The sequence below is a fragment of the Sinohyriopsis cumingii genome, chromosome 15, assembly GCF_028554795.1.
Source record: "Sinohyriopsis cumingii isolate HCF-2022 chromosome 15, ASM2855479v2, whole genome shotgun sequence".
NCBI lineage: Eukaryota > Metazoa > Mollusca > Bivalvia > Unionida > Unionidae > Sinohyriopsis > Sinohyriopsis cumingii.
Window position 1 is genome coordinate 67,129,532 of NC_142975.1, and position 11,964 is coordinate 67,141,495.

The 11,964-nt window shown below is 35.2% G+C and overlaps 1 protein-coding gene across 1 annotated transcript; it reads right to left on the reverse strand.

Annotated features, from left to right (window-relative positions):
• Positions 1-606: 606 nt before the first annotated feature.
• Positions 607-11,399, reverse strand: LOC149781986 (gamma-aminobutyric acid receptor-associated protein). The gene is made up of 3 exons (XM_089933392.1): positions 11,217-11,399; positions 5,456-5,653; positions 607-2,060 (listed from the first exon to the last, which is right to left on the reverse strand). The coding sequence occupies exons 1-3, from the start codon at positions 11,304-11,306 to the stop codon at positions 1,995-1,997; spliced, it is 354 nt and encodes a 117-aa protein (XP_089789518.1). The 5' UTR covers positions 11,307-11,399; the 3' UTR covers positions 607-1,994.
• Positions 11,400-11,964: the final 565 nt, after the last annotated feature.

The window sequence follows — 11,964 nt, forward strand, 5'->3', positions numbered from 1 at the left end:
ATATGTACCAATTCATGGTTCTCTAAATAAAGTAAACTATCATATATGCTTCTGTTTTCACTACAGGTGTATTTCTCATTTAATATGCATTGATTTAAGATGGTAATTGTACAGATGAAACACGTATTTTACTGCCTGCATTTATTACCTACCCCTCCTGCAAATGTGTTGAGGTACATGCATCATTTTCTTCAGCTAACTGACCTGGTTGCGTATAGCATGGTGTTCGGTCTATAACACGGTTGGGTTCTATGGCTCCCAACTACTGTGTTATAGCGGGGTCACCCTTTATCATCTGAAGTCTTTTAGTGAAGAAAACCAATTTTATATGACCATCTATTCATAAAGAGAAGCAAAAAGATTTTCAAGTCGGCTTCTGTGGCAGTGATTTTGGATGTCCAAGCATCACTGTTTTAATTAAGGACCAACTAGACCATGGTATGAATGTGTGTCAAGTTCCAAGGCAATCCTCTAACTAGTTTTAGAAGCAGCAGTGACTGGTAAAACTATATTAAAAAACATCTCACTTGTGCTCTATAAAACAAGTGATAGTATTTCAATTCTATAAAACACAAAATTTCAGTATAAGCAAATAGCACAAACAGGTGTAGTTACTGTAAATTTTATTTGTCCTTGAAATAAGAGGATATTGGAAGTGGGACAAAAGCAAAAACTACATTCTAAAAAGTAAATATACCAAGAGTAAATTATTAAATAGATGAAAGAAAACTAATACACATTTTGAAATTTCTTCAGAAAAATAGCACTTAATGATTGCCCAAACTGTGCTATGTTAAAGCAATATAATTTTGCTTTTCGACTGCATAAAAAAAAAATAACTTGGTTGGCTGACTGAAGTTGTAAAATGTATTCTACAGCAGAAAAAACATCAGAAAGAGGACAAGCTGTGCATTTTATATCAACACAGTTAAAAAGAAAAACAAGATAAAGTCATTCTTAATACAAGCATACAAATGATGTTATGATTCTTAGTTTCATCTAAACAGCAATTCCAACCAGAGCCAACTGACAAATCTGATGATCAATCTTTAACCAAAATCTGAAATTTCTAAAATCATTCCATAATCATATTTTTGTAATATTGTAAAAGATTTCAAAAGTTTTACCTAATAGTGACAATAGGTTCCAAATAAGTATCACTCAATATAACAATGAAAAATGCCAACAAAGTTGTTTCTCGAATATGACCATTATGCATGCTTTAAATGCTTTAGCTCCAAAACATATCTTTAAAAAGATCAAATACAGCTCAAAAAATTAGTCAAAATTTGAATTCTACAAATAGCATCTTTGACTTAAGTCAGGCAGCTCATATCCCCCTTCCACACAAGTACTGACCAAACAAGGCCTATTTACAAAAACCACTAAATACCATTAAATTTCAATATATACAATTAAAAGAAAGACAAATATCCATCCGCAGAAACAGCCATATGACAATCTGTTTTCAAATTAATTCCAAGCTTTGAAGATATGTTACTCTTAACATTTAACATCCAGTATGCACTACGTATCAGGTGAAACATCACTGGTTCGCAACCCACAAATCTTTTTTTTCCAAAGCTATAAAGTAATAAACCTAATGAGGTGTTGGAACAAATCTTGACATAAAAAAACAACAATGTCATAGCAGCTATAAGTATTTATGTACTGGAGCAACAGTCTTCTATAAAAACTTGATGTATTGCTTACATTCAGAAGAAAAAGATGATTTGCAAGAAAACATCTTGACTGCACACAATTTTTAAAAATATTAATGTAGATTATTAGAGGAAAGGGCAGTCAATACAGCTTGCTATCACAGGCCCAGAGATGTCACAAAAGCCAAATATTTACTAAATGAATTCACTTGGATTGAAGACAAAAGTTGTCTCCCTTTAAAATTAAAGTTGCTCTGTGTTGTACATTGTCTCCCTTTAAAATCAATGTAACTCTCTGTTGTGCATGACACGTTCAATCATCAAGTTTTACATTTAAGCTCCGTAGACACTTTCATCACTGTAGGCGATATATAGGAAAAAGTCCTCCTCATGATGCTCCTGAAATACATTATAAAAAGACCAAAGGTTAGACAAGAAAATTCCATATGGCACCACACTGATCTAGTTCTGATTTAAGGGAATAATTCTCCTCAAGAAACATCTACAAACCAATTTACAAGACATTATAGTAATAATGTCCCAAAAATCTATATATAAATCTTAGAGAACTGAGCTCCATAGAAGAGTTAGCACGTTAGCACAAACTACTAAACTATGAAATCATTTACGTTTTCATTGATGGATGTAGTACTCTCAGTGTTTCCCTCTACGCCCATCTGTGTGTCAAAGACGCATGCTAGAGATATGTGACGAACATTTTGTTAAAGTGCATATTTCTGACACAAAGGATTCACATAATGTGATCAGGATTTATTTGATATCGAATGCTTAAAATGAGGGATGGCATCATGTACACTTCAAGCATAGGCATTTTTTATGACTGAATAGTTTTCCCTTATCTCGCAAGCTCTCACGCTATTTCCATTGAGCTCAGCAACATTTTGTCTAGACAAACTAAATATACTGCTTGTCAGGCTAGAAAATGATTTAGACACGAAAATGGTGTGCATTCAGAATTAGTAGCTACGAAAGTGAAAGAAGCAGAACACAACAGACTAACTGTGGATCTAACTTTAATGAAAAATGCAGAAAATAATTCCCTTGACTGCAATACGGCACATCCTTTGGGATTACCAATGTGACTTCTGGTCGCATGATTGTGAAGACTGCAAAAGTGAACAATCCTTTCATGACAGTGTTTAAGTATTTTCAAAAAATCTGCTCTTGTTTGCCACAAGGTATCTGTAGAATACATTATCAGCCAAAGTATTATTTCACTAGAAAGAAATCAACAAACTTGCATAAACAGATGCATTATTTGGATAACAAGGTCAGGGGTAGTTGTAGAGTTTGTTGATTTGTGACTCTGCTGCAATAAGAGAAAGATCTAAGAATTTAAGAGTGACTTACTAAAAAGAAGATGAATTATTAGCCTCTTTGATATTTGGATAAACATGTTCTAGGAAGATGTACAATAAAACCAATGAAAGTACACATTTTATAAAGGCAGTAAATTAACTGCCGTTTGGTTAAAAAGATTTATTTGGGTTTTTGTATTGGCTTATATATATATATATATATATATATGTAATGTGTTGGTTTATAATATTTCTACACTAAATTGAAAGAGACTGTTAAAATAATGGCATTAAACTAAAAGGAAAATGAACTAATAAATACTCCTTTTTTTTTAGAGAGAGAGAGAGAGAGAGAGGACAGTATGTAGTGCAAGTTGCAATTTCCTATTTCAAGTTGAAAAAGTACAGATAGATGAAAAAATTTCAGTACATTTTGACCCCCACACTTTTCATTGGATCTCCAGTTCTGACATCAAGGTTGTTTTTTTAACCCTCAATATCACACCCCTGATGGATACACAGATCCCTAATTAAACATTTATAGATAAAGTCATTTGACTTGAGAAACAAAAGTACCTAAGGAAATGGCATAAATGCAAACTCTGCCCACAATGTTGAATCCAAACAGATGAAGAGACAGACATCAGTGCTGAATCCAAAAAGATGGATAGATGATAGCAAACCCTAATTTTTGTGCTTAATCCAAAACAGACAGACAGACATATTAAACCGTAATTTCAGTGTTGAATCAAAACAGATGAATAGAAAGACAGCAAACCCTAATGTCAGTCTGATCAACTTCCAGAAAGACATCAACAATCGATAAACTGGAATTTCCTTGAATCTGCCCAAAACAATGCACACACAGAAACAAAGAGTTGTCAGTGTACCATTTTCTCTACATATAATTATAAAGAGCCCGGTAGATTGGTTGTGTGCATTATTTTTTGGCTGGTTGGCTATCAGCTGCAGATATCAATGCATGGAACAGCTTGTGAAATTTGAATCCAACTAAAGAAGCCCAAGGTGGAAAGCACAAAAGCTCTGCAGAAGTTTATTGTGACACCTGATTTTATTACAGCTGTGCTATTTTAATACGCCTTTGTGAATAGAGCGGACAACCAATGAAATACCAATATATGTAATACAAAATGTTTGGGAAAGTGGATGACAACAAATTCAGATGCTGACAGAAGCCAAAAGGTGATTTGGTAGTGAAATAGGTAAAGATATGCAAAATTTCAGATCAATCAAAACCAATTTCCTTTATACAAGTTTTCAAACGAAGTCTTATTTGCTATCATTTAAATAAAGCAGTGTCTATATCTCTCAAAGTTTTAATGTAAAATTAGAGGTAATGGATTTCTCCGAAATACATTTGCTTAAACCTCTGTTCTGATGTCCTGTTAACATAAGAGAAATAACTCACCTGTATAAGGCACTGGCAACCAGTCTTTGTACTCTATCATAAATTTCTATAAAAATTCTGAATGCAAGACTTGAAGCTTCTAATCAAATACATTGTATGACCCACAGTGCTTATAATTACTCTCTAAAACCAAATGTCAACACAATAGGGTGAAGGTTTTCTTTAGTTTTAATACATGCAATATACTTAGAAATATCAGCCTTCTAGTAGCATAAAATTGATGGCAAACCAATTTAACTCTAAAGTCAAGTCAATTATGAAATTATTTCATGTGCAAGAATTTCACTGAAACTGCTTGTTTCATGAACAAATGTGAAAGCTGTTGGTTCAAAATCTGACAGAAGGAACTCATCACAAGCCAAACATTGCAAAGGTATGCCTTTTTCTTTTTGTACAGTAAGCCAAATGAACCCACAGTAAACACATAAGGTACTGATGTTTCTTCTTTGAAATTTGTTTGTGGTCTTTATTTCCTTCAGTTGATACTCGTGAATAGGCCATTCAATATGTGTTTTGCACGATTCTCAACACATTTTGTGCCATAGTTGCAAAACTGAACTATATATTCATAGGCACTTAAAGTCATAGTTTTCTACCATAAATAAATGATTGTTCAATCAGTACTTTTGTATCACACAGACTGAACTATTTTGGTTTTTTACCAATGTCCATCTATTGAATGATATTCTCCAAAATTGATAATATTCCCATCTGCCGTGAAATCCATTCACAATGTAAAGTAAAAAATATTTTGGACAGCAAAGAAGAGAGTCTATGAAGTAAATATAAAACCACATCATTGTTTTATTCCGAGTCAGGTAAAAGAACTTGTTTGTAATGGTGCACAAATGTCTCAGCCTAACTGCTTTTACCTACCTATACCTCTGCCATATTTAAAAAAAAAATTCTTGCAATGTTGAAAAAAGTATGCAGTTTTGTAAATGTACCTCATTTTCAGTGAATAAGACCACCGCTACTATGGGATTTTGAACTGAGAATAAGCACCCTCAGCATACCAGGAGAGCAAATATTTTTATATATCATACCTGATAGAGACTTCCCATTGTGGCACTAGTGGGTGGAATCACATTGTTCACAAAGAAAAACAAAGCATCTTCTGGTCTAAGGTGAATTCTCTTCCTGATCAGGAAGTAGAACTGTCCGACAGTTAAGTCTGATGGAACAAGATATTTCTTTTTGTCCAGATCTCCAACTCTAGCTTTTGGATTCTTCTCAACAATTACCTGAAACCAAAATTACTGCTGAATCACTTTAATGGAAGAACAAATATTTTATCTTATAATTCTTTACAGAGTCTCACAAATTTCAACCCTGGTGACCCAGCTTGTTGTCAGTAACCCAGAAAAGTACTTTCATATCAAAATATCTGCTTTCTTACTTCTCCCTTGTTCACTAACAATTATTCTGCACAAAATACCCAAACACAGTTTAAACAAATTTTCTTTTTAAAAAGTCATAAAAATTAAATTGAACAAAAAGTCAGTGACACTGGCACCTATTTTGATTTTAACTAAAACATTAAATGTTGTTCTAAAATTTTGTATTATCAACTCTTACCATAGTCAAGTTCATTCATTATTGTGCGAACTGTGCAAAGGCATATAAACTGCCCTGAATTGATCTTCTTTAAAATAAAATGTTATACATCAAAGGTCCTGTTCAAAAACATGGTTTTCAATGAGAAATAATGTAGCTTAAGGACTTTTAAAACATTTTATTTTAACATTAACAGAAAACCAATCTGTTGTGTAATGTTGCCATACAACAAATTCTTGACAAGTCCTAGCAATACCACATTTTTTGTGGTAATCATAACTACTTTAATAAATGAAAAAAGAAAAATATATCAATGTCCATTTAGGAAGAGTTGTAGAAATATTATACAGGAAGTGATAGCTACTGTGCGACTGACAGCCATGATAATTGCTTATGCAAAATTACAGATTTTATAAATGTTTACAGGCAGAAAGCAAAACTTTGCTGTTTACATGTGTAAACATTGCATACATGCTACTAATGTGGCCATATGGTATGACTTAGTGGAACTATTTTAATTTAAGACCATAAGAAGTTTTCTGGTGAAAACTCCATGTCACTATGACTTCCAAGATTGCTGCACTGGTGGCCCTACTGGCTATCAGAATGCCACCATTTCCATTTAGCACTAAACAGGCATCATAAGATGCCTTTTTAGCAAAAACCATATCTTGATATGACCATCCATTCTGAAGGTGTAGCAAGAATATGATTTTTAAGATGGCCATAGTTTGTGTATGTGTGTACATGTGCTCACATGCAAAGTTTAATGGCAATCCTACAAGTACTTCAGAAGGAATAGTGATAACAAACCTGTTTTAACCAATTGACAATGTCAGACGACATACAAAAGGCCGTCCCATAAGCCCTTCTGGTCCATGATCAGTACAGCTAAAATTGACACTTTAAGCCTAAATAGTTGGTTACAACATACCTATGGCCGAGTGGTCTAAAGCGCTCTTCGTTACGGATCACTGCCATCTCACCTCTGTCTGCGGCAGTTCGAGTCTAAGATTCAGCCAATGTGGGCATGTGAGAAAGCTTGCCAGTAACTTCTCGTGGGTCGGTGGTTCTTTCCGGGTTCTTCCTCCACCATTAATACTGGCCGCCATGTATAGCCTATCGTGCTGAAAAATGGCGTTAAACCCCAAAACAACAACAACTACAACACACCTATATAACCTGTATCACTTGTACTTTAGTACAAATCTGGCTAAATGGATGTACTATGTGGTAGCCCTGATCCAGCTTTCTGGAAGCCCCTGGACTCAAATCACATCATCTGGCAGATCCTCCACAGGCTTCTCTTGTTTTACTCAATTTTTATCAGTCAAGTCACTAATGACAACATATTTATCTTTCCCTTCAAAGTCAAGTGACAAAGTAACAAAACCTAATTTCATAAGATAACCTAAGAAATGAATAATTTCCATCTCAACCTTGACCCTCAAATGCTAGTCTTGGACCCTGAGTAGCACCATACCATCAAGTTATAAAGCTGAATGTTGTTGATGTTTTCTAAAAGAATGTAAGAAAAGCCTTAATTGGCAAAAAAGGTAAAGAAGAGTCCCTCTATGGGGGAACGGCCTCTACTGGGGAAACCTCATGTCAGTATGACTTTCCATTCAGCAGGAGTAGCAATGACTGCATTAAGAAAAGATGATTATGACGTCACATGTTTACACTTGGGTCTCACCAGGGGTACAGTCTGGCCCATCTCAGCAGAGAAGCTGTATTTATTCATTGCAATATACCAAATACAATAATGCAATTGTGCAATTTGTGCATGCCAATAAAAAAATAGAGATGGAGAGACAAAACTGCGTGTAAAAGAATGATCATATCTACACGCACAGATGTCATATCAATGGAAGATTTGCACAATGTCATCTGCAACCCATTTTGAAAATGGGGACTTGAGAAATTTGCCAAGATTATTGAGAGGAAAATTGGCACTGAAATTGTATCATCTCATTTTTGGTCTGATACCAGCATCCTTTGTAGGAATTAAATGAATCTCCTCAAATTCCTGCCTCAATCATTAACCTGTAAATCTAGCTGTTTTCAAATCGACACACAGCTCTCAAATGAAACTAACAAATCTTAAACATATCGATCCATATCACCACCCAAACTGTTAAGTTGAAAAGAATGAACATATATTGTTTTTATTATAATTATCATATATTGGTAATTTCCATAAAGGAATATATTATGTACACTCAATTTTGGACCAGTACTGAGAGTTCAAGAGTTTTTTTAATGTTCAGATGAAGACAGAGTTGACTTCGTTAATCTCAAGAAAAAAAAAAGATATGATTTTGAATTTTTTCCAAGCTATTTCACCAAAACCAGAGCACTCGGAAAAGTAAATGGCTGATCCCATACAATGTTGATTTGTTGCTTCAGCAGCATCAGGAGTTGGTGGTTATGACAACGATGATAATGGCGATGGCAGCAAAATCACATTGTAAGTAAGTTGTGCTGACTGCTGTTGACTCGTCATTCAATGCTTTCACAACATTTTGGTCAGTTTATTGTCCACTCTATTGATTGCAGTTGTTACCTTTGGGAGATAGCCGATTATAGAGTGATGATGTCTCATCTTTTCCCCAAGTGGCCATAAAAAAAATTTCCATATGGCTGTTGTGGTAGTCAAATCAGACATCAGATCAGTACCATTTCCTTTGGGACCAATTATACACAAGTCTTTTAGCGAAAGTATTATGTTGATACAACCATTCCTTCAGTAGTAGCAATAATAAAGTTTTCAAGATGGTTGAAGTGTGGTGGCCATATTGGACATCAGACTGGCACAATGTTCATTTAAGACTAACTAGACCTTGTAAGAAGTCTTTTGGTGAAAACACCCATGTCAATAAAATTTCCTTTTAAGGCAATTGTCAAGATGGCTACCATGTCCACCTTATTAGACTTCAGATCAGCACCAATTTTATTCTGGACCAACTAGACATAAGAATTCTTTTAGTTAAAACACAATGTTTATATGATCCGATTTTCCACGGGATGAATGTTGTGTAACATTTCATTGCAATTCTCTGATTGCTGAGGCATCCAACCTGGGCAAGTACTGAACTCACAACCCTTGAATTACAGATCAAGCTACTTCACCTTTTAAATCTCAAACCAATCACTGCCTTCTTTGTTTTAAATCCAAGCTAGCCACAGTACCTGATACATGCTAATAACAATGAACTCGAGTTATTTTGTAGAAGCAATGTGTCTACTTTCAATGATCTTGATCATGGTCCAATTGCCCCACCTTTATCAACAGATTCCCATCTTATTTCAAATCAAAGCTATCCAGAAAGTCCCTCTGTCTTGACCTTTCAAGCCCAATATCAACAGATGTATTCCTGGATTCAAATGCTAGCCATTTCTATTTGGGTCAAGGAATATAATACAAAAAGTAAGTAGTTATATGGAGATAATTATGCTGATCCCTTTCACCCCATAGTGGATATGCATCACTGTCTCAAATACAAACCATCCATCAAGTCGGGTCAAAGCAGGTAATAAAGAACTCATGATGTGACCTATACCTTTTGCCTCTAAATGCCCCCCACAATTAATTGGCATCCTATCTCATATGCAAATACATGTACCACTCTGGTGGCCTAGTGGTTAGAACATCCGCCTTGGATGGGGGTGATCACAGGTTCAAACCCTTGCCGAGTCATACCAGAGATGTATAAAATGGTACAAGCAGCTGCCTTGCTAGGCACTCAGCATAAAGAGGTTAGTGTTAGGATTGGTTGGCCTGGTGTCAGGTTAACATGACTGGGTGGAACATCATGCTATATGTATGCGGCATCCCCAGTGCTAGATGTCACTATAAACTGTCACACTCCAGACATCATAGAGATATGACCAAAAAATTGTTAAAGCTACATTAAAAATCCAAATCACACACACATCTCATATGGAAGCCATTTGCTAAGTTTGGTCCATGTAAAAGCAACTTTAAAGTTTTGTAATGGTAGAGAAAGAAGAATTCTAAGTTTTGTGCTGAAACAAAATGGGGAACAGACTCGTGTATGTACTTTTTTGGAGGTGGGAGGTTCAATGCCATTTTTTAGCACACGATACCCTGATCATGGCAACCAGTACATCTGGAAGAAATTGGAAAGACCCAATGATCCACAGGAACTTACTTGCATGCTTTCCCAGATACCCATGTTGATTGAGACAAGACTTGAATGCACATGGATCTAGGTGAAATGTTAATTATCTCTAAAGGTTGGTACCTCCGACCACTTGGCCCCAAATGTATGCACAGAACTGTATACAACAAATCATAACAGGATATACATAAACCTTGGGGAGGGGGGCATATAAGACTTGGTGACTACTTAAGAGTATAGCATAAACCAACTTCAACATACATTCAGAATAAAATTCACTCAAGTAAATTACTAAAGTAACGTGTCAGATAGATTATATCCAGATTTGTTCAGGTGTTCATTCATTCAATGCAGGTCCCTTCTTGCTTGGGGATGCAGACAGGACTTGATAAGCATTCCTGCACCAAGTACACCAGGTCTTGAAAATCACTCGTCTGCTGATATTTATATGTATATCAGTGCTTGGCCTAATGTGATTAAATATAGCCTTTTAGTTAACATAATCGGGCATACCATGGCTACCAAATGAACTGACTTGATTGAATATATTTCTGTAACGAAAAAGGCATCACATTAAGCATTATACGACAAAAAGAAATTAGATTTTATTCTGCGCAACCGTGTCCATATGGGCTTCCTCTAGTTCGACCCCAGAACTGCTTGTTCAAGCAGTTCGACATCTATCCTCCCCGCAGGCACTTGATTCTGTGAGAAACTAATGATAACACTCTCTCTCCGTTCAATTTATGAGGGTGTTATCAATAGTTTCCTTCTGAATCAAGTGCCTGTAACCCACCCCCATCATATATATCTAGGTCGACGTTTTACAACGAAATAGGAATAGCCCTACAGTACTGTATAGTTAGTGTTTGTTTATCTCTTTGTTGGCTATAAAATCATTATCGATACTTGCGTCTAATTCTCACAAGATCAACAAAGACTATAAGGATTAATATTTCATTACGATAATTAAAGTATCAATATAATACATCACATACATAAGGCAGGAAAATATTTCATACTAATGCTACAAGATTGGTTCCTACTTCCATAGAAAATGGCTGCTTCGTATTTAAAAAAACAAAAACAAATCCATTATTCTTACAGGAACCCTGTCTGGGTATTTCTTGCGGATCTTCTCTCCCTCAGCTCTTCTTTTCTCAAAGGGGTGTTCTTCTTTGTACATCCACTTCATCTTCTGTCTCAAGAGCGTACAAAATTAAATGAAACTTCCGATGGCTTGAAAGTGAAAATGGGTTAATACTCAACAACAAACAGTAGACCTTTTTGCTCAGAAATGCCAAGTGCACAAAATGTAGTCATCAGTATAATGTTTGTAAATATTTGTATTTGTTACTTTTGGAAGTATGCGTATGAATTTAAATTGTTTGTAAAACGTAATGATCAAGTGTCACAATTATTGATCAAATAGATTGTTAAGCGTTTAGGGTAAAATTAATTATATGCGCGTATGAATACGAATGCAACCGTCACGAGATTTGTGATGTAATAGAAACCAGTAATTTCTATTTTTAGTAACATAAACAACATAGGTACGTCTTCTCTAAACAAGTTTAGCATTTGTAAAAGTCATAGTCATCAACAAATAACACTGTTGTAGCTGATGCTTTTTTATTTCGAAGTTTTTTAATTATCTTTTCACTGTCTTTGAGAACCTGATTTCTTTTCACAAGTCCATTGCATGTACTATTGCTACGATGAATGTAAATGCTTCCCAATAGGTCACTAGCAGACCAGTTTGCCCATTTTAACTGGACGATGGGCAACCTGGCAGTTTCTTCACAGGAGTCTGACGTTTTATCAGTAAAGTACGGCGAAATCTCTGACATGAA